This window comes from Morone saxatilis, unplaced genomic scaffold (genome assembly GCF_004916995.1).
Source record: "Morone saxatilis isolate NCDOM2014 unplaced genomic scaffold, NCSU_SB_2.0 Contig7, whole genome shotgun sequence".
Taxonomy (NCBI): Eukaryota; Metazoa; Chordata; class Actinopteri; family Moronidae; genus Morone; species Morone saxatilis.
In genome coordinates, this window is record NW_023340246.1 from 8,553,407 (window position 1) to 8,576,966 (window position 23,560).

At 42.9% G+C, this 23,560-nt stretch overlaps 1 protein-coding gene across 1 annotated transcript in view; it reads right to left on the reverse strand.

Moving 5' to 3' along the window:
- ino80 (INO80 complex ATPase subunit) overlaps nt 1-23,560 on the reverse strand; it is a gene marked incomplete in the record, with an annotated part of 42,127 nt that overhangs the window by 17,243 nt on the left and 1,324 nt on the right. The window contains 26 exon segments of the mRNA XM_035678769.1: nt 9,921-10,146; nt 10,742-10,882; nt 13,121-13,337; nt 13,533-13,626; nt 13,846-13,913; nt 14,270-14,403; nt 14,756-14,923; nt 15,936-16,021; nt 16,178-16,295; nt 16,403-16,487; nt 17,069-17,211; nt 17,349-17,408; nt 18,223-18,318; nt 18,745-18,825; nt 19,264-19,479; nt 19,564-19,631; nt 20,071-20,275; nt 20,482-20,685; nt 20,869-20,922; nt 21,057-21,262; nt 21,407-21,527; nt 21,656-21,802; nt 22,050-22,117; nt 22,273-22,439; nt 22,608-22,799; nt 23,238-23,302. Coding sequence (XP_035534662.1) covers nt 9,921-10,146; nt 10,742-10,882; nt 13,121-13,337; nt 13,533-13,626; nt 13,846-13,913; nt 14,270-14,403; nt 14,756-14,923; nt 15,936-16,021; nt 16,178-16,295; nt 16,403-16,487; nt 17,069-17,211; nt 17,349-17,408; nt 18,223-18,318; nt 18,745-18,825; nt 19,264-19,479; nt 19,564-19,631; nt 20,071-20,275; nt 20,482-20,685; nt 20,869-20,922; nt 21,057-21,262; nt 21,407-21,527; nt 21,656-21,802; nt 22,050-22,117; nt 22,273-22,439; nt 22,608-22,759 — 3,325 coding nt within the window.

A 23,560-nucleotide genomic window follows, 5' to 3' on the forward strand; every position in this document is an offset into this window, starting at 1 on the left:
TGGAGCCAAAAAACAATAAGAGTTAAGTTTGCATCAACGGCCGTTTCTACAAAAAATGGCAGCGCTGGCAGAAATTGTTTTATTCTTGGCTGTGTTTCCCTATGCGAAGAGCTGTGGACGCCAGATTTGCAACAAACTCTGTGGTGTGAATTTTCAACCGTTGAAAATGGCACAGACGCTCGCCTCCAAAGACAGATCTTCGAGCCGTATCCAACAGCTAAAAAGAGGGAGAACAGGTTGCTTCTCCGGCGTGTCATGCTTTTTTTTTCTTCAGGGAACTTCACTTAACCTTGTCCTTGTTCCCTTAAAATTCTGTAAACAAAACGAATATTGATGATTATTGCAAAACTGGTCTCTGCCAAAACCCCAACCAAGCAAGACCCTTTCACAGCATGTAGTTCGGGATACTAGCATTAAACAAAAATAAGAGTCACTAAGAATGGCATTTTATCAGTTCTGCTTCTCGTATCTCGAAACTTAGTGTTCTTTCCCATTCTTTTTTTCTTTTAGCCTTCTTGCCTTCCTCACAACTTACCTTTCTGTTCTCAATTCAACATTTTCGCCAGGACATTTCCTTTTCTTTCTTAAAAACCCAAGCCTTTGACCACTTCCCATTCTCCCCCTCCCTCTTCCCCTCAACCCTTCCAGTCAATTCCCCTCGTCCCATTTTCGGGCTGCCTCCACCTGCAGGATGAAAAAGAACCCCGGCTAATTAAGCCCTGAAGCCTTGGTAATTTAGCCAGCTACCATGAGTGCACGTAACCGAGGGACCGAGCAAGGCCTGACTAAGGAACCTGGTACTTGAAAGCTTCGAGAATACCTTTTCCCAAAGAAGAAGAAAGAATCAGCAGCAACCCAAAACGAGTCTTGTGCCGAAGGTAATATAATTGCAAACGACAACATTAAAAAAAGGTTGTTGTTCAATGAAAAAACACAAAAAAACAACTCTATCCCTTTTCTTTAAAAACACATTTATGTGAATGTGGTTCATAACCTTATTTTAAGGGTTTTAAAAGCAAGAATTTCGCTATCAATTATGTCAACAATTAAAAACTAAAAAAAATCTCTAAACTTAATAATCTTCCCAATTTTATGTGTAACCAAAAACCGAATATTAAGAGCAAAAAACAAAATTCGCACGTTCATGTTCCAGTGTGTTTGTTTGTGTGGTGTTGTGTGTGTTTTGCAGTTGCTGAGAGAACGAGAAGAGACGGTGTGGTTTATATACCCCTCCCAAGCAGTCGAATCCACTTTTTTGGGTCCATCTGGCGCAAGTAGATGAGGAAACTCTGGTCCCTTGCGGCCTTTACCGACTTCAAAAACAAACGGAGATCAAGCGGAAACAAAGAGCTCTTTGGCCCACCTTTCCTAATCAAGCCCTCTCCTGCTATCTAAGCAACAGACACAGGGAAGAACAAATAACATGAGAAAACCCAACTACTGTGTGTGTGTGTTTGTGTTTGTGTTGCTGTGTGGGTGTTGCTTTTTTCATTTTTACACCAAAGCGTTTTCCATGTCATTCCTTTTCCTCGCTTTCACTTCTAAGATTACTGCGTTGAAACAACAATCTTCGATCAAAGTAAAACAATGCCGCTCCAGACAGGAATACGAAAAAGCGCAAGCCCAATTTCCAATGCAGAGCTTTATTAACTCTTCGCGTAATCAATTTTACAAATCCTTTCCGATAAGAACCGGAATTCTCTAGGATTTAACGAACCCTTCAAACCGAGGCGACTAAATTCAAGCCCGGCAGAATTCAACTCTCCTAAAATTCTGCCCGAGTCAATCTGGTGATTGTTAAATTAGTAAGCATGTGCCCTTTATTGACTGGAACTTTTGCGCTGATGAGAACAAGGCTGAGAGTGAGACAAGCAGAATGAAACAGAGAGAGTCGAGAGAAGAGAGAGAGAGAAGAAAACAACAAAAAAAGAAAAAGAGAAAAAACTTTTTAAGAAGAATTGATTTTTACACCTCCATTTTCACCCAGCAAATGGCCACAAAAAATGAAAGAAGAGGCAAAAAACCAGGCCTGGCCAGCTTGCGTCTTCTGGTAGAACGCTTTTACTGCCAAAAAACACACCCCAACAAAATTCAAGGTGCTCTTCGGCCGTCAAAAAACCACGATTGAGAGCCCGCCCAAAGAAGCAATGGGGAGCAAAGCCTTTGACCCTGCGCGTCCGCCTGTTGAAGTGCGTTCCCTCCATTGTCCAAAACTGAGAGAATGTAAAAAACGTTTTCAAATGACACAATGGGCAGAATGAGAAAAAAGAAGCGGAACGGCGTCTTGCCAATCCGAACCCAAATGGAAACAGGGCAACGAAACTATGTTTCTTGGAAACCAAGGGGTTCCGTGACCCGTGAGGGAGATAAACCTAAAGGGCCAATGCTCCCAGCGATCAGGTTTGACCAGGCGTCGCGCCCAAGGGGTACAAGAAGAAGTTCCCTAAGGAGAAGGTCAAGCTTGGCCGCCTCGCAACCCCAGTTCGACCACTTGTTCCCAAGCCCTTTGGGTGTTACAAATGGAAAAAAACAGAACACCTGCGCTTATTAAAAAATATTCTCCCCAGTCGTGGTGAATTTCCCTGCTTTCCTGAATGTGAAATGTAACCAAGCCCGTTTTAAAAAATCAACGTTGCCATTATCCAAAAAAACAACAGATCAAGAAAATTCAAAAACTGAGCTGTGATAAAAACATTGCGCCATAACGAACAACCGTTCCTTGCCGACACCATTAGTCGTCAGAAAAAAAAAAAACCCTGACATTCCAAAAGTCAAGTTGTTAAAACAAGTGCCGGCCTGAGACTTCAACGCAGGAACCAAAAGAACCAACTTGGTCTTTTTCTCGAATTGTCCTAACCAAGAGTAGCCGATTTCTTACTTGGCTAAAATTGTGTCTTCACTTCAGGCCTGGAACCCTGAACCATGGTGGACTCCTCTTAAGCATAGCCCAAAAAAAGGACGTTACAGGGCCGGAAGAGTGTTAAGAAGGAACAAAACCTAAGTAGGAAAAAACGAAAGAACAGAGGAAAAACAAACTCTGGGGAAGCTATTGGAGGAAGAAACTTTCACCTAGACAGGTCCAACTGTGGAGGGTGTCGGCCTTCGCTCTCAAACGGTATACTTTTACAAGCCCTGGTTCACACAGCCCTAGAGCTGTTTGCGGCCAGGTGTTGACCAAGGAATGCAGTTTTCTTAATCAAAGACTATAATGTTATTTTCATATTCACTTTTTGGGTTTTTGCCTCCCAGCAACAAGCCTGCTGTATTTGCCGACTTACGTCGTATTATATGGTTTTCCACTTCTGTTGTTCATTTCCTTGTTTACATTTTCTAAGTTAATAAAACTTTAAAGTCCCGATAAAAAACTGGAATTACAATTCTAAAAAAAAACTTCACTAATGGAAAAATAAAAGAAAAATGAGAAAAAGCAAAGGAAAACTGCGAATAGGAGGTTAATAAAAAAGATTCCCTTAAGCAACCAGCTAATAGCAAGAGACAAAAACTAAATCTGAAGCAGGAAATTCCACAACTTCGCAAGTTCGACCTTATGGTAATATCAAGTAGGCAGTGTTATTCATTCTTGTGCTCGACCACGTGCGTACCAACAGGAAGCAGCTCACAACCGCAAAAACACCCCAAGGAGAACTACACAAAAGCACGTCGCTCCTGCCCATCAAAAAGCTCCTGATTTAAATTGGCGCTGGCGTTCAAAGAAAAGGTGGGATGAACGGACGAACAGTAAGAAAGGAGGGAGAGAGTGTGAGACATGCAGACGAATTAGATCGGGTGCAAGAAAGGCAAAGTCCAGAAAACCAGAGAGTGGGAACGGGTGCTGTGGTCGGTTTCCAGGCTAACAGTGAGGGGTTTATCAGCCGATCGGTGGCGGGGCGCGGCGATGTGTTTGTGGTTCAAAGATGAAGACGCGGGGTCCCCTTTTCACGCAGGTGCCAGTCGATAAACCAGCGGCCGCTGCTTCAGTCAAAGGCAGCCAAAACTACGCGCGCGGCGCACTGCCAGACCAAAACCCAGCTGCAAACCGCGAACCAGTCGGCAAAAGATGCCCCAAATTGCTGCAATAAGGCACTATTGCCTTCAAAAAAACCCCTGCCACCATCTGTTTTCTGTTAGCAAGGATTTTAGGTAAATTTTTTAAACCGCCAAAGACTTGCGGAATGTCATGTTTGACAAGATGGTTTAAAGCTCCTACTTCTGCAGGATTTTGTGCGCTCAAACAGAATAAAAATGGGTGTTGTATTTAAGAAACTGAATTTTCTTGAAGCGGCAATTTAAAAAACTTGCACAAATTCTAAAAAAAATCCCAATACTTAAGCAGTTGGATTACGTACCTAGTTTTTCTTTTATTGCAAAAGAAGAGCATGTCAAGTCAAGGGTTAATCCTTTTCTTGTTTTATCCTGGATTTATGAAGGAGACGTTGCGAAACCGATCTTAGACAGGGAAAAAAGGCCGGCTTCTGGCCTCCTTAAAGAAAGCACCTCTTCTGAGACATTTGACTACACTGATGAAATAGCCTTAGCATTTCTTGATTTCTGTAATATTCCCAACTGAGGGGGGCACCGTCTGATTCATTAAAAAGAGAACATATTTGAAAGAACTTCTTTGTGAACATTTCAAAAACTTGCAGGAAGAACAAAAATGATTTTGATTGACAACAAAAAAGATGCTAAAAATAAAACAAACCGCGAAAAAGCATGGGAAAACAGATGTCGACCAGAAATGACTCGCGAAAAAAAAACAAATGCCCACCCCTGTGGAACACTTTAAAAACTTCCCAAAAAAAGCCCAGCGAACATGTGCTGTACCATAGCAGAGGTGGCGCCGAGGTTTTCAAAAGAAAAACAAATTTAGGCGTTTGCATACAGAAAAAACCTATTCGTAAAATCGCTGCCATTACCCTTATAAAGCCAAGCAAGAAAAGATGAATAAGTTGCGATTTCGGGAGGCGCTTTCGGTGCCTGGTTCTCAGTCCAACGGAAAGTTAATGCGCGGCTGCACATTATAGAGCGCGCGGCTACCGATCTAGGCTGCCGGTGAAATGCATGACCATAGGTCGGATTAAATGAGCAAACTGGATGTACAACAGCATGTAACGATGAATTGTGAAGGCCGGCTTAGAGCGATTCAAGATGACATGTCCTATGAGCATCTCAACTTGTGTGGCGGCTTAAAAGAATTTGCGGTCCTCTCCAAGATTGGGTTCAATCGAGAATTCAGTCAAAATCACCTCGCCACAAAAAACAAACAGGCAGAACAGCAAATCGGGAGCAGACGAGAAAATGTCTTACCCTTTGAATAATAAAAATTGACTTCAGGAATCCAATGAAATGGACAGAACAACAACGTTCTTAATTGTGCCTGGGATGAAGACAAGACCTGGGGTTTTTTTTTTTTCTGAACCGACACCCCCAAAACACAAAACTACAATCCACTGTGGTCACACCACTCTGCTGTTGCTATGGAGGTACACATATACAACGCTTCCACCATCCTGCCCTGCGCCCCTCTTTCATAGCACCCCCCCCCCCTCCCGCCCACCAGCTTAAATCCAATCCAGTCTAACAGCGGTATTCACCCAGCCAGCCCTCCCCATTTTACCTCCTGCTGGCAGATTAGGCTACACTCCCCTGTCCCTCCTCTCTCCCCCTTTCTACCACATCCACTGCACCCTCCAGCTCCCTCTCGATCCTTCCCTCCTCCGCTACTACATACTCTCCCTCCCGTTTTCCCCCCTACACACCCTCTCTCCCTCCCCCAACTGTCTGTCCCCCGACGGTGTAATCCAATCCCTGTAGGGCCAGAGCCAGGGGCCTGACACGGTCCTGACCCAATTAGAGGCCTGCTGCCAGCTAATTAACCCCGGCCCAGCCCTGGTGCCTGGCGCCTGATACTCCCAAACCAACTACGGCGCTAATTTCATTAATACGCCACTACGGTCTTCTGTCCTGTCCTGTCCCTTTCCCCTGTGCGGCTGCTGCTGCCAAAGCCAAGAGCGGAGCCGCCCTTAACCAGGCAGGGTAGCGGCCCGGATGCGATCGAAAAGGAGGAGATGAACAGCAGCGAGATAGCAGGATGAAAAAAAAGAAGACGAAGCAAAAAAAAAGAAATCAGGAGCTGATAAAAGAAGATGGATGGATGGTTATGTGAGAAAGAGAGACAGATGGGGGGCCACAGAGCAGGTCGAATCAACGATCGAACTGAGCGTCAGCCCCTCACTGTATAATGATACATTACACTGTGCAATCAATAAGTCAATGGGCAACACTTGTTCAGCACCGCTGATGATGGAAATATTAGCCTGACACTACTTTGCTGCCTCTGCACGTATTGACAGAAGTCTGACTTAAACTTAATTTTCTCGCTACTGCAGCATCAGTATAGCTAAGAGCCAGATGCCAGCGGGAGGTTTTGGGAAGCTTGGAGGGAAGTGACTGACACGAAACAGGAGGTTGGGGAAGTTTTACAGACGCTCCTTCAAAATCTGTCTGCATCTAGAACACAGTATCTACACACTGGAGCACAGCCAAGTGACAAACATGCATTACAGAAAGCCCAAAAAATGTGTCTGCGTGACTACTTGTGACAGAAAGTTAGTGATGGACTGTGTTTATGGGGGGGTGTGTGTATATATATACATATATATATATATGAAACAAATACATCACTGTCTCCCCTCAAACATGCAAGAGCATTTCTCTTGGTTCTCTAGGAGTCGTTAAGCAGGGGAAGAGACAGACAGTCTGTTGAGGACTCAGAGTTTCGTGGGGGAATCTCACCACACCACAGCAGCCCACTGTGAACTCTGTCATTAAGATAGATTACTGCTAGTTACCCCTGGCCCGCACTGACTTCACACACACCCCAGATGAACGCTAGCTGGCTAAGGGACAGAGTGAGCTAGATACTACTTGGCTTCATGTTCAAAGATCTCATCATAGGGATATAAGGTGGCTAATGTCTCCCCCTTCAGTCTACTTTGGGATTTAAGTTTCTTAAGTATCTGTGAACACACTTTTTTCCTTCTTGTGGACACATTCACAGCCATAAAATGGACTAGGAAATCAAAACATCTCCCTGTGTCCCTTTACAAACTTGGCTGGATGTTTTGTTTTGTTATTTCTCTGTTAAATTCCGCAGACGGTTACCAGTGCCAGTTTAATGCAGCTTGAGAGGGGCAGAGTCAGACGGTGATGTGGTGAGGCTGGCCGTCTGTGTGTTGTTTTCTGCCTGTCTATCAGAGGGCCAGGGAAGCTTCCTGCCATTTTGCTGGAGCGCAGAGTTTCTTTGAAGGGACAGGAAGGCAGAACTGCATTTCCCACAGCCTGATGTGGGCTGCTGGGCCAGATCTGACTCTCATAGTCTGATTGATAAATAGTCACACACATACAAGTCCTTTACCATCCCCTTCACACACACATACACTCCTCCACAGCAGTGACAGTCAATTCCCAGCTCACAATAAAGCTAGAAAAAGAGTCAAGAGTCGGCGCTATAGTGAGAAGGCCGTGATTTTGTGGAACGGTGCCTTCTAATTACTGAAAGCGACGTTGGGGCCACACGGACAGCGAACGAAGGTTATTTCTGTGTCACACTGGAATGTTCTGCAAATAATCCTACGGCACGCAATTTCAAACCTATTTCCTATAACCTGATGCATCTCTCAGCATGAAATGGTGGTCTCCGTTTGAATTGAAAGTGAACCAACTGTTACTATGTTCGAGATTTCCGGAAAGTCAAAGAGAGGTGACCACAGAACTACATCAATTTAGCAAGCAAACAAGACTGGAATGCCTCTAATTATAGTCAAAACCTCTTCTCCTGTCGTCTCCTAGTGGTTCAGACTAGATGACTGCATGGGTTCAAATCACCGCTCATGAAACCCTGCATGCATCTAGCTTTCTCTGTGATCACCACTGATGGGGTGTCGGAAAGGTTGCAGCAGTATCACATCACTGTCAGCATTAACATTATTAGCATAGAGTAGAAAATGCATTCTTTTTTGGATGCAAGACTTCTCTCCTTGCCATCACAGTAACATCAAAAACAAAACAAAAATCGGAGGCCCAAGACATTACAGCCTCAATTGTTTTTTCCTCCTCTGTGGCCTGATTCCTAATAAGTCCTCTGATTAGATTCCTCCGTCGATATCAGTGGGCAGCCGTACTCACGCCATGGCGCTCAAAACAAACAGTTATTCAGCTCTGCCATTTGTTCTAAAAGGTGTGGGGCTGGGAGTGCAGAGGAGAGGCAGGGTGGGAAACTTCAGCTGGGCTACTGTACATATCTGGGCCTTGATGTGGCAACAATGTGTTCAGCAGAGGACGGGTGCCGCAGTGTTGGGTCACTTCCTTCCTACTGAGGCTGAGAAAGAAGTGGGAGACCAGACGGACTGAGAGACTGTGGCCAGATACTGATTTCAGATCAGTTCGCGGTCCCGTCCATTTAGCAGGGGAGAGACGGGGGTGAAGCTTGTCCTCGGGACTGTGTGTGTTTGTGTGTGTGTGTGTGTGTGAAGAATACGCAACACCGCTGAGCGTGGGAGAGTGTGTGGGGAGAGGCGAGAGACACCTTAGGCCCCGTGTGAGCGCTGCACAGTTCCCTGAATGGACCCGATGGTACACAGACACACATGTACACACTCGCACACAAACACACAGGCAGACCATCTATTAGTGTTACCTAACTAAGCACTTGGAACAATGACCAGTAGCTAAACTTCCTCGCTTTGTCTGCCTCCGTATAACTTCACAAGAGCTTTCAGACGGTTCTCACACAGACACACAAATACTTGTTTTGTTTCTCACTTTTACACACAAACACTCTCACAAGCACATGTATACACAGATGGGTAGGAGACAAAAAAATCAAGCATTACAATACTGTAATCTGTGAGAGTGTCTATAGAATTTAAAGATTGTGTTCAGAGATTAAATATCAAGTCAGTGTGTCTTTAAGTAATAGAAGCCAGAAAATGAGTAAACTATATGCCTATTAAACAAGTATCAAAGGACACGTGCATCAATCTTCTGTGCCAGGAACCTCTGTTAGCACACAAAACAAAAAGAGAGCAGTCATCACAATCCATGACAGAGACAGTTTATCAGAGGTAGAGGGGCTGAGCAGGTCAGTGAGAAGGGAAGTGTTGTCTGTAAAACTGTAATGGCCTCTCTCACCCTGGACATCCATCAGTCATCTGAATCCTGGCATTGAACCAGCTCCCACTCTGCTCTACGCTGACCCTTAACTCAATGAGCCCAAGCTCTTCTGATAAAGCGCTTGTAAGCACACGTACACCCACGATCCTGTATTCAGACTTTATGAGAAAAAATTGCTGGTAGGTGTTTATGCATGTGAACTCCCGCAGAAGCCCTTTATCTCAGCAGTTCCATTAGATTGTGAGGGATTGGCTGCCTGACAGACAGACAGAAAGTGACAGAGGAGGGTGATGTGCCCGACTCTGCCCTGTTGACCCTAGTCTGGCCTCTGTAGATTCTCCCACGGGCTCCTATTTTACCCTTCTGTCAAAAACTGGATATCAACCGTTTGATAAAACTGTCAGTCAAAACAGTTAAAATATGACTCAAGTAAACAAAGATAGAGCAAACTACTATTACTGAAGATATGAGCTTACAAAACACTCCACAGCATCATCTGTATTTCGGAAACATGGTCACCAAGTTTTAGCATCACTGTCTTTTCCCACGGCAATGCAGACTGCTGCTGTGAACTAACAGTCACAAATTGTGGTATTTACTAGAGGTCTTAGATAGTAATTTATCGCCTGGCCTGATAGTTACCACTTAGCTACATAGCATCAGGTTAGCCAGTGTGAGCTACAGCTGACACCACGTCAGTTCAAAGCATAACAAAAGAGAAACATAACACACAAAAATGAAGTCCTTACCAGGTATCCGAATGAAGGACCATCCATGCCGTGGGTAGAGGGCCATCACACCCCCAGGGCTTTGTGGGTGGAAGGCATTGGCCCTCCTACACCAGTCTGAGGCAAGTTCAGGGGAGCCGTAGAGGAAACACTGTTTGAAGATTGTGCCCCCTCCAGCACGTGTCACCCGCCATTCGTACTCTGCACTGCGGTCGTTGCAATAACGCTCCATGGGAACTGCTGTCACCTAGGAAACCAAAAGGAAAGATAGGGTTTTCTATATTTGAAACAAAAGATAATGTTGCGTGGTGGAGAGAGAAGGGAGATTTCAGGATAATGTATTACAAGTATATTAACATTGACTTCTTTAATCTTTTAAATTAAACTATTTATTAAAATAACACAACCTAGAGGTCATCTCTACTGGACGTAGAAGGAAAATCATTGTATGAAGACAGGTTTCACTAAATCAGCAGATTCTGTGTGTGTGTTTGTGTGTATAGGAGGAGCGCGAGAGCAAGCTTAACAACTGGTGAATAACCTGAGCAAGAAGCCTTTTTTTTAGAGGCTCTGTTTGTTTTAAATGCAGCTGGAAGCCACAGTGGTGACCCCCGCACCCCAACCACACACAGTCACACACACACATATTCAGAGATAAGAGCTCCTCATTGTTGAAAGCCTACAAAGGCAGCTTGCACAGCGCTTCCCTCTCTTCCCTTTCCACGACCACCCAAATGCTTGTCTGTCTTGAATGGGCCAGCAGAAACACACACACACACACAACAAACACCACCTTTAAGGCACTGGCTGTTCACACACACAACACACACACACACACATACCCTTGGAGTGGCAGCTAGCAGAAACTTGGGTGGCAGTGTGGGCTGGCAGGGCCGTAACGAGGAGGTGGCAGAGTTTCGACTGTGGATCATCACGTCGGTGTGTCCCATCATCCCGGGCCTTAAGGCTGTGAACACCAGGTCCTGAAACACACACACACACACAACAACAACACACACACACACACAAATCTACATTACTATCCTGTTTTCACTAAGGTCAACAATTCACAAATATAGTGATTATATTTGAGTGGTGAAATGTATTAAATTACTAGCAATTTGAGAAACATTAGAGTGGATGTTACGCCTCCAGCTGAACTGATTCCTGCTTTGATTGGTAGCAAAGTGGGGAGCTTGAAGCAAATATTATTTTCAAATTAAGAGGCGCTGCAAAACAGAGGTAAACAAACTGAAACCTACAGAGGTTACTGAGTGCAGATTATAAATTGCTCCAACATTATTAATTTACTCCAAGGGTACATATGATTATGCAGCTTATATGATTTCAGTTGCGTATATATACACAGGATAAACTGCATGTTTGATCATGCAATCTTTTCTTTTGAGCAAGACATACATTATGCATACATTTGACCAAAGGTTGATACTGAGGTTAAAAATGATGAATAATTCAAGTGTAATGTGGTAGTAGGTGTTAAAGGACTATATAAAAGTTATGTGTAGAAACGGTGGATACACAGTGCCATCTAATGGCAGAGTTTACAAAATGACATTCTAGCCAGGCTCAGACCCAGTAATCATTTCTGTACTTCACTGGATTTGATAAGCAGTGACAGTAAGACATACAATACATACAGAATGACATACGTACCAAATTATACACAATTACATTAAGTATATATCAGACATGTAAAGAAAATCCCCAAAAAGATTTTCCAACATATCTAAATAGATGTGATTCATATTGGGATGAACAGAGGGAGAGACTGACAGACAGAGAGCCCATCCGAAGAGTTGGAGGTGTCCAGAGTTGGCCTGCTTCTTTCAATTCTTCGACAGGAGAAAGAAAGCTGAAGGCAACACTGACCACACTGTCAAGTACGCAGCCAGAGAGCGATGAAGCAAGCAGAGAGAAGAGGCAGTGTGTGCCAACTACACACAGCTTCAAAAGAAAAATGAGCAGTTGAAAGAAGTTGGCATAAACTATGTGGGAGTGAGTAATTTCTTTAAGCTCAAGTTGGAGTCTGGGGGTCAGTACGGTCATAAAGTATATATACAGTATTAGCTCTCCAGGTGTCTGTAAGTTTCTCTTTCTCTCATATCTGAACTTGCTTCTTAAGCTTTTTCTGCTCTTTTGTTCCTTAAGCCGCTCCAGGGGGGAACCTAAGACGCTCCGCTGCTGCCTGACTCAGTGTGATGAGGCCAAGAAAGGAAGAGGAGGATGGAATTACCCTGACAGCATTTTCTCCTGAGTATTTTCCACCAACAAGTTAAGTTAGCATTGAGGATGGAAACGTGATACATATCTGTACAGATAACCGTTTTCTGGGTGAAAGATTTGAGGGGATGTGTTTTTAATGCTCTTTTAGTTCAGCGGAATGACTAAAACACTCCTGCAGCAGTGACCTAGTAGTGTATCTGCAGGCTGCAGCTGTTCACGTCTTTTTGAGGTGGTCTGTATGTTTGAACTGGCACCTATGCTTTGTACTGTCTCTTTTTAACTATTAATTAGGTTTCTACATTGCCAAATACAATATGTTGAGGAAATATGTGCTGTGTCAATTTAATCGTGTGGTTCTCAGCTGCTGAATCCAACACATATGAAATCATTTGAATGCAGTTGAAAAGAGCTGTGCTGTGCTACATTTGCCCAGACTGCTAAGCAAGCAAGTATAAGAGCTACCATTTAAATGATCCACTCCACCTTCTGCTACTATTGTCAGGTTTCCTAACCAGCTTTATTATAATATACCCTCTGAGGTAGTGAAAGTACAGCACTCAGCTCAACTTGATTCATATCACACTATAACATTAACAAATAGGAAATATAGAAACATTCGACTAAAAAGTAGTTTGGTCTTTTCTTTTTTTTATCTTGAAAATGTGATTTTCCTCCACATGTCTGTGACACTGGATACATATAGAGGGAGAGAGGACAGTGTTACTGGGTCACAGGGCTACAGAGGGATTGGATTCCACACTGGATCCCAGAGGAGAGAGAGGAAACCTGGGGCAGAGAGCAAGCTGTGTGGCCAAACACTGACTAATGCTCTGGGGGCAATTTCAGCATCGTCAGCAGCACATGCCTCACTACTTGAGTTTGGCCTGTTTGTCATACACCCATGTGTACTGCAGATCGCTACTCAAGGGGTTCTTGTACATACATTTTCCATGTGACTGCGTTTGTGTGTTTCTTACCTGTAGGACAGTGCTGGTGTGCGTGTTGGGGAAATGGGCAGGTCTGTTCAGCCACAGAAGTAGCTCCTTGCGAGAAAGACACTTACTCCGGGGCTGTGACCTGCCTTCATCCCCCTCCAAGTCTCTGGTTTCCTCCTGACCTTCTTCTTCAAGTCCAAACAGGCGCTGATAGTGGAGCCGATATGCAGCTTTGAGGGACAGAAAAAGGGCTAACCATCTGTTAAAGAAAGTAGCACAAGGCAGAAAGAAAAATGTAATTACAAAAACAATGTTCATAGAAATACTTCATAAAGAATTCTGCTACTTCCAAAGTGCAGAGTCAACTGCAGCATCAAGAGCTAGTCTCCCACCATATCTCACGTCTTTCAAACAAAGACATCAACAGTACTGGAGATGGAAACTTAAAGCCCACCTCACTAAGGTGCCTTGCAGCATGAGATTGGACATCTCAGCTGGCGACACGTCGATGAAACGCAGGAAGGAGAAACAGCTTCCTTTGTCATCACCTGGAACAGTAAAAAGAGAATATAAGATGATAAATACGAGACTAAACAAAGAATAAAATAAGAGAAACTGTGGAAATAAACAGTAAGAATAGGCAGGAATGATGGAAACATCAAAGGAGGAACAGGGGAACTGGGTTGAAAGTGAGATTTGAATGTCAAATGAAAGAGATCATAAAGAGCTTTGTGTACATCTGAATTCAAAGCTTAATACAAGCTCACCTTTTCTGTGAAAAAGAGACTGCTGGATGTTATTTGGAGAGAACGGAGACAACAGCACTTGAAGTAATCTGAGGAGAAGGATATAGAGACAGACAGAGTTTCACCACTGAATGTGATAATAAGCTAAATGAATTCAACGGGTCCAGTCCCAGTCTGAACCACAACATTTCTAAATTTTAATAGCTATAATTGGAATAATAGCCTCTCAAATTTGCACAAGAACAAAGATTTTCTAAGAAAAAGAATATATTTGACAGTGTTTTACACAGTAATTTCAAATGTAAACCAAACCCTATTCAAAACAATGACTGCAGAAATTGTGACAGACCTGTTTTCATTGGATTTTGGGCGTACTTGTCAAGATTAAGTGTCTTTGTGAGTGTGTGTGTACGTGTAGATACTGTGTTTGTGTGGAAGCACTTACTTGTTTTTGGCCTGGTTCTGTGCATGGATGAGGCCATGGCGGTAGAGAAACTTAGACATGACGTAGGGCTTGAGGGACATGTGGAAAGGAGAGCGTGTCTCCTGGCGCTCAAACAAGTCAGGGTGGTTACACACCTACACACAAGCAGACACAGACAGTGTATTTAGAAAAATAGACAAAAGAGCCGGCACTACTCTTACGCTTCCAAGACAGGCAATTCATTGTTTAATTGTACATCTTGTTCCCAGAAATAAAACGCAGTGCCATTATTACTATTGGTTGGAACACTAAAATCCATTTGAAAATCCAGTGCAGGAAAAATATTTTTTATAATATGATACTTTAAATTATCCTCAAATCATCAGGACTAATCATCAGGACTAAAGATTTGACAAAAATAATCAAAACCGTTTTTATCTGTAATTATCTAGCTGTATTTTATTCTATTTTTGCACTGGAAACCAAAACGAAAGCCACAACTCCTACCTTCCTGAACTGCATCACCAAGTTCATGAGGGAGGAAGTGGTGCTGTGGGACTGCTGGGCCGTGCCCATAGAGGACTGCAGCAGATCCTCAATAGAGATCTTGTTCCTCAGAGCCTGGTAGAGCAACCTCTGCCGAGACGTCAGCTGACAGTAGGTTAGGATCTCAATCTGTAGAGAGAGAAAACAGGAAATTGTTTGATTTCAGATACCTTCTTATTTTACATTTTCACTTCTTCAACACCACTGAATGATTAGAACATAAAAAAGTATTTGTACTGGGCCACTGACACTGTAAGCTCTATGGTTTTCTTAAATTTGTTTTGTGAGGTTAAGGGATTGAAGAGTGACGACTAAATTGCGCAAGGAAGGATGTGTAATATGACAACAGTAAATGGGAATGTTCTCAAATTGGACCTGGTTAGTAAGAAGATTGATTTACAGTGTAAATGTTGGCTGCATAAATAATGAGTGGCAACAGTAAAGACAAATGATTCAGCATCACTGCTGTGTTAAGCTTCCAATAGAACACACAGTATTTTCACATGGGCTGAACGAAAAAAATAAATTTATGGCTGCATACTTCATGCCCAGCTTGACCCACATTCTTTAAACACACATCAAAATCTCTGGTTTTATCTAGTGTCACGCTTTGATGAAAGCAGTGGAACTGAACAATAACAGACCGTAAAAAAACCAACCATAAACTACGAGTGAACCGTACAGACAAAACAAGAGAAACCAACAAGAGTGCAGGAGAAAAAGGAAGTGGGCTGGCAGCACTGTATGTGGGTGTGAGGGGAAAGTGAAAAAGACAGATGTGGGGGAGCCGTGAACTCTGCCATTCCTCTGACTCTGTGTATCGAGACTCCCACAGTGCATGAGTCAGTATGTGTGTTCGGCGTGTGACAGCAAGAGACCATGAGTCCAACAGCTGTCAAGAGGATCTGCCAGCACAAGCATTGCTCACAAGCTTGTTACAACACTTTGTGTATCAATGATGTGTGCAGGGAGACAGATGAAGGAAGGACAGGAAGGGTGCAGGTTAAAACAGGAGAGGAAAGAAGCTGGGCTAGATGATGAAAGAATCTCATTATGGCACAAATTGTTTTTGTCGTTTGAAACTGAGGATTGATATGACTTTTGTCCAATTAAATTCAGCAAACAAAGTTCGCTCCTCTACCTTGTCTGAGAGCTCGTTTTCCACATCCTTCTTGATTCTGCGCAGCATGAAAGGCTTAAGGATCATGTGCAGTCTGGAAAGTTGGTCTGAAACACAAACATCAAACAATCGATGTTTAGCTACAGAACGTATCACATGCAACAGTGAGCAGAAACAAAAGTTAAATGTTGGCTCACAAATGAGCAGGAAAATGCTGTCAGCTATGAAACTTATGTTCTCAGACACAAGAGTTGTATACTCACTCTCATCAATGGCTGACTTGTTTTCAGCGTGGCTCTCGATGTCCTTGGAGAACCACTCGTTAAACTCTTCATGGGAATCAAACAATGTAGGCATGATGAAGTGCAGCAGGGCCCAGAGCTGAGAGACAGTAATAACATACGCTAGTCAACAGTTCTGTCTTACTCACATGAACACACACACACAACACACAACACACACACACAACACACACACACACAGCTCACCTCTGCCATGGTGTTCTGGATTGGCGTCCCGGTGAGCAGCAGTCTGTTTCGACACTGGAACTGCAAAAGGATTTTCCACCGAACGCTGAAAAAAAGAGTTAGGAAATGGTTAACGGCTGGACTTAAGTAGTGCAATCACTACTAGTATTTCGTTTATTTAACACTTAACTGTACTGTAATTACACCAATTACTCAAACGGTGGAGCACTGTACATTTTGGCGAGTGTCCAATAGTAGCTGTGAAATGACACATACGTATGTAGTTATAGAGATTAAGAGCTATATTTTCCACCATATTTCAGACTTTTTGTTGATTTTCAAATGTTTTAAAGAGCCAAGTTATTACAAATTGTTAGTAAAGCAGTACGAAACTATGTCAAAACTAGTGGCTAGGATAAGGGAGAATGCAACTATCAATCTATACAACTATGACAAACTTTGGAAAACGTATATTAATTGTATAAATGTATATTAGACTCCGTTCATAGTGAGTGGGCTGAAACATGCAAAAACATCAGTATTGTCCTCTAAACTCTGAAAAACATTCTTATCAAGTATAATAAATATAAGTACTGGATATCAACACATTTTGACACACAGGAGCCCTGCGATGTGTTTGGGAATACAGTACTACATGATGACGCAGCAGCCCCGTTAATGTTTTACCTGGTGCTGCTTTTCAGCGCCTGGGCCTCATCCAGAACCATGTACTGCCACTTGACTCTCTGAAAGTACTTGACGTCCTGGACAACCAGCTGGTAGCTTGTGATGACCACGTGGAATGGTGCGTTTTGTGTGTAAAGGGTTTTCTATTCAAACGTAGAAACAAAACAAAAAGAGGACAGAATTTACAGACCAAACAACATAATAAAGCATTTCATGGCATTGAATCTTTATAACTCCCTGTTCATCACCATCATCATCATCATCATCATCTCTTCCTTACCTGGCTCCAAAATTTCCGAATCACCTTGCGATCATGAGGATTCCCCCAGTATGGCAACACCTGACGGACAAATAAGTGAAGTTAAAATGCTTACATTTACACACAGCACTGTAAAATAAGAATAGAGCTGCAGTGCGATCCCAGGGGAAACACTTAGGCATAGCATCATGTACGAATCACTGCTTCACTTGCTGAGTTGTTGATGTAAAATGCAATGTGAAAAGATTTACACATCATTACATCACTCAACACACGCTGGCATTCCATTGTTTTCGGTCAGTCTTGCTTTAAGTGTTCAGGAAGCTTATCTTCAAACTGTGTAATAAGGTCTTTTCACACCTCATTAGCAAAACAGACAGGAATTGATTTATTTTCAAACTCGCCATGGGGCGAAAAAAAAGGACAATAGTTGAGGCATATTATAGTGTGCTTGCTGTGTGTGTGTGTGTGTGTCGTGTGTTGTGTGTGTGTGTGTGTGTCCACGCAAGCGTAGCTGACATTTTGATGTGTTTGATAAATTTAGTTTTTTTAACATTCAAGAATGCTGTTAGTGGCTGGCTAACACATGCACAAAGAGGTGCAGCCACTCAACAATCAAGTATTAACAGCTTTTGAGTCATGTCTTAACACAAGCAATGCTACCAATGTTCCTAGTACAATACTGCCCCCTAATGAATAGTTTTAGGTATGCTATATCCTTTTTAGTTCATAGATGTCTGACAGAATTTCTTAAGAGCCAAGCAGCACTGGGTGCATTAGGGGGGTAAAAACGACTTAAGAGAACATTAGAAATGAGGATGTCGGGATTCCAGCGGATGTGTTTTTGCAGGTGTTTCCGCCAGCGCGCTCACTCAGTGGCGGCGTGGATTCTCACCTTGAATTTGGGGACAAAGCGGGTGAACTCCTGGTGCCAGTTGTTGAGTGTGGATGCAGGAGAGATGATCAGGAATGGACCCCAGATGTTGTCTCTCTGTGCAGGAACAGAAAACGAGAATACAGCGTCAGCCGCCACAACAGGTGGCCTTTGGATGTGCCTGCGTGAGCACCCAATAACAGGAAGCCCTGGAGGAACACAGCATGCATCTTCCTGTCTGTGATAAGTTCAACGCTGAAAAGCGCACATTTCCCCTAAATTCCACTTGTTCTCCTTTTGGTGTTATGAGACCAGACGATCGACAAATCAGCTACTCACAACAATGAAATAAGTCATATGAGTCATTTAATGCAATGCGCAGCCAGAAACAAGGGACTCTTTAAAGGATGCAGGTGCACAAAGAAAGCTGGATGTTAGATGTTTTCATAAGTCAGTAACAGAAGCAGAGACAATCGAATATTCCACAAAGCTTTTTGGAAATGTGCGGTGAAAGAAACCCTTTGGCCTGGAGCGCTCTCTCACCTCCGCTAGGTGTGCCAACAGGGCGATACTCTGGACTGTCTTCCCCAGTCCCATCTCATCTGCCAGGATTCCATTGATTCCCTGCAGTAAGAAAACAAAGGAGAAAATAAATCATTCAATGTGATTTAATAAGCACATAATAATATGGAATGCCAAAGAACTGTAATACATAAAATGCCCTCAAACGACCTGAGTGTTTTAATTGAATCAGGCATGCACAACATGACCAAAAAGAGCACTGCAACTAATGTACAGTATTATGTAAGTGGAAGTAAAGATAATTCTTATAAATACAGGTTATTAGTGCAATAATATTAGTATACCCTTACAAAGACATTAGCATTGAACTCTCTTAGCCACTCAATACCTCTAGCCATAAAATAAGCCGATACAAATGTTATATTTTAAACATAACTGAAAGCAAAGAGAGAAAGAATAAGTGTTACAGAGAATATTGTAATAAATCAGACACCCAAAAGTCCAGACAGGACTCTAAAGTCGTGACGCAGACGTGAGTACCTGTTCATAGAGGTTGGCCAGCCAGTTCATGCCCTTGAGTTGGTAACCCTTGAGTTTGCCGTTGAAGATGGTGGGCTGAGGAATTTCTTCACCTGCATGGATAGATGGGTTGGAAAGGCTGTAGCTCTCTCCAAACCCAGAGCCGGAGGAAGAGCCACAAGCTGCGTGTAGTGACGCGCTACGACTGTCCTTAGCCTCCTCATCAAACATCCGCGTCTACAGGGAGAGATCTGGGGATTAGTATGGACACGGTGTGTGTGGGCTTAGCGCACCTCTCCGGGTGTGAATGCATCAACTTACTCGCTCTTGATGAATCTGGTAGGCTTCCTTGGCATTCCTCAAGGCCTGGGACTTGTAGTGTTCACTATCTGAAATTGCATACAAACAAGCTTGCATAAAACAGAAGAGTCCACTTCAGTTGCAGAGCCCCATTTCCTTCCCACACACAAGAGCATATTGCCACGTCTAAAACAATTCTACAGGAGAAAATATTACCATGAATTTGCGAATAAGCAGAAAATTAAGCAGAATAATGTCATTAATAAAAAGTGGATTGTAATTGGCAGTGATAAATGATTTGCTGGTCAACAAATGACCTGCTTTATATTTTTAGTGGCTCTCTATGATCTTCAGATAGAAAAGAGGCTAAAGAGGCAATAAATATGATGATAACTGGTCCATCTGGCATTTAATTTGATACTGACATATTTCAGGGCACTTGGTCAACAGTTTCTCAACCATCAACACTGAGTTCCGGTAACTGACTGTGCTCCTCTAACAGAATAAACTAGTCTGAGCTGTTCATACCATAGTCCTCCTGTCCCATGTTGACCATTACGCCCCCTCCAATGTCAATCTGTCTCTGTGCTGCAGTGTCTTCCAGCATTCTCAGAATTTCCTCCTGGGCTGTATCTCCCTCTGGACCCCCCATGCTGGCTTTACCGCTCATGAAATGAGCATACAGCTCTGTCTGGGTGATGAGGAAATTCAGTTTACGCTGCTGACGCTTTGCCTGCAGGAGACAATGGAGAAAAGCAGAGAAAAACAACATGCTTTCATATCGTCACTCAAGATGTTCTGTGTAATATAATATAAATCTTTGTGTTTTTTTTTCTTTCATATTTTCAGAAGTTATATTGATGCAAATATTTCCATTAAAACATTAGCTGTAGAAAGCCAAATGAGGCACCTCTAAAAAGCTATTTCTATTCCACCTACTTCTCTCATTTCTTCGTCCAGTTTACGTTGCTCCAGAGCCTCCTTCTCTGCCCTCTTCCTGTGCTCCTTCTCCACTTTATCGTATTTCTTCCAGTAAAGCATCATCTCCTTGGTGAGGCGGCGAGCCCGAGGTAACGTCTCCTTGCAGTTCTTCTGGGCCTGGATAGCTGCACGGCGAACCTCTCTCATGCACTGATGAGCCAACTGGGAAGAAAAAAACAGAGATTAAAGCAAGGAAATTTTGTAGGAAATGTTGTATTTGATCTACAATTTAACCTTGCACAATCAGGAAATAAAGAGCCACTGTCGAGAATCAAACTCAGAATATTTCCGAATGATACTTAAAAGTCAATTTTAACAACACAGTAGTGTGTAAACTTTACTTACCTTTTTAGCATTGGTCAATACTAAGTTCTTAGCTGAGGTCTTCTGCTTGAAAGTCTGCAAAATAGATATAAAAATGTATAAATGGGACAATTAGGACCAATTACCTTAAATCTGGTCCTGAACATTTCACAAGAAACTCATGAGCATTAACTTTTGACCATCTGTTAATCAGTGTCATGCATACAAACCTTGGGGATCTCCTTTTTAGCAATGGTGAGCCAGACCTTACGTCGGCGTGCATTCAGCTGATCAATGGTGAGATGTTTCTTCTTCACCATGGGCAGCGGAGCATCATGGGAGAACTTCGCAAAGATCTTGGTGACATATGGACGGCCTTCATCCAGAAACTCTCCCTCTCCCCGTTTCTTCTTTTTCTTCACCTTTTTCAGTTTGGCTAAAAAAGGAAAAAGGAAGTGAATGATCAATTTGAAGTTTTCAGCTATTCCAGTAAATACTCAGTTATTTTTGCCTTGTGGCATGGACACAATCACGACTTTGACAGATTCCAGAGATTTCTTCTTTTTTTTTTTAACTTTACCCTTGAATTTTTTCTCATCTTTGATTTTCTTCTTCTTTGGGCCAAGTAGGTGGCGCTGTTGCTCATAGAAGGGGTCATGAGTAGAGAGGAGTCCAGTGCTGTAATACTGATATTGGTGAAGCTGCAGGAAAAATATACACAGATGGAAAAATTTAAATAAATGCAAAAAATACAATAACATTACAAAAGCATATGTCAGAGGTAGTCTACATATAACTAGGCACTGTATTTATTTTTGTGCGTTTGTACCTCCCGGTCAGAGTGGAACTTGCTCTGATGCTGCCTGGTGAAGCGATGTAGCTTCAGCATGTCATGTAGCTCCTCCCGAGACAAACTGAAGTCAGAGTCATCTGAGTCTGTGTCAGAGTCTGTGGTGTCGTCACTCAACAGGATACTCTGCAGGCGACAGAGGAGGAACATGGGTAAAGGTAGAGTGTGCATATATACATATAGGTATATAGTGTGTAAGAAAACAGACAGAGCATTGCAGGGAAATGTTGTCAACCAGGAGGTACAGGGAGGGACAACATTGGTAATAAGGCTGCAACTACTGATCTTTATATCTATCCATCTATTAGTTATTCTTATAATCTTTGAATCAACCTAATGCTTAGATCTGCAGTACAAAATGTCTATAAAATACCTTAAGCCATTTCCTGTTCTTCTTCAGCTTGGAGAAATTGTAGAAGCTAGTTTTATCTGCCTTTTGATCTGTGGAGTTTACAGGGAAAGAAAAAACATCACATAATATATATATATGTGCATGAACAATAACCCCCATGAACAATTAAAAGACACCAGCGAGGGTGTGTATGTGTCGTACAATGTTAATAACATAAATATTACTGTTTCTGGATGTATCTTACCTTTACCTTGCAGCAGAACTCCGTTAAGGGGCTTCCCCTCTGCCAACCCATCCCCTTGCTCACATGGCTCACTCTTTACAGTCAAAGCTGTATGCTGAGTGGAGGGGTCCAGGGACAGCCCTGTTCCCAAAGCACCATCGCTGTCATCGCTGTCATCGCTGTCATCGCTAGAATATGAGAAATATGTAGCTGTAAACCCAAAATTTGCCTTTAACAACAAAACTGCATTTACAGCACTAAACTCTACATCCAAGCATGAGCCATCTTTAATTTCAGTACTTATAACAACTGATCCTACAAAGTGCTCATGAACAAACCGGAGTCTGTGCCTGTACCTGGTTATGTCTCTGTTGAAGATGGTAGCTGTCTGGCGCAGGAAATTGTCCAACCTCAAGGTTCTTTCCAACCGCTGCAGGTACAGAGGTTTGGCCAGGCAAGAGCTCCCTGATGCCCCAACCTCCAGCCGGCCTCCCTGCCCTGACGCCATTCAGCACAGACACCTCTGCCCAGCAGGGCAGCAACTTTTACTGAGGAGAGAAAAGAGGAGAGGAAGGGATAAACAGATGGCTCGAGGTCAGAGTGAGCAACACAAGGCGCTGCTAACTATCGGATGAGTAAGGCTCTGCTGTTTTGATGCAATTTACCTACATCATAGCAAGAACTGGAGGTATGACGGTTCATACCACTTAAGGGATTTGTAAATGACTCATGACAAGTTCATAGGCAGTTGCTGAGTTTCACTATTCCAACACATTTTTTTCCCAGCTAGTCTGGCATGTGGGAGATACTCTCCTTCTAGCCTGGGTCCACACCTCCTAATTATTGCCTACATCTAAAATGTTGTCATTGTAATAAAATGGTAATTTAGTCCAAATATCAGACTACTCTCGTCCAATGGCTGGGTATGCATTATGGCTCCAACACAAGGTTCACTGAGCAAAATACAATATAAACAGTGGACCTACCTTCTCAGTAAGGGATGCCATTGTTCTTGATTCCAGGATTTATGATCAGACAAAGGTGAAACCCCCTACAAAGTAAGAAGCACACAGTCACACACTGATATTAACATGACGATAATATAGTTTTTTTTTTTTATGGGGACCGAGTGCTCTCTCCTACGTGTTGTTCTGTTCATGGGGAGTTTGCTTCATTGTGCAACACTGACAAAGTGACTATTACACGAGTGCATGCAATTTTTCAAATAAGGAACCTTTCCATTAAACCATATTTTGTTCAAAAGTATCAAAAAAATAAATAAAAATAAAGGACATGATAGCCCCTGCAA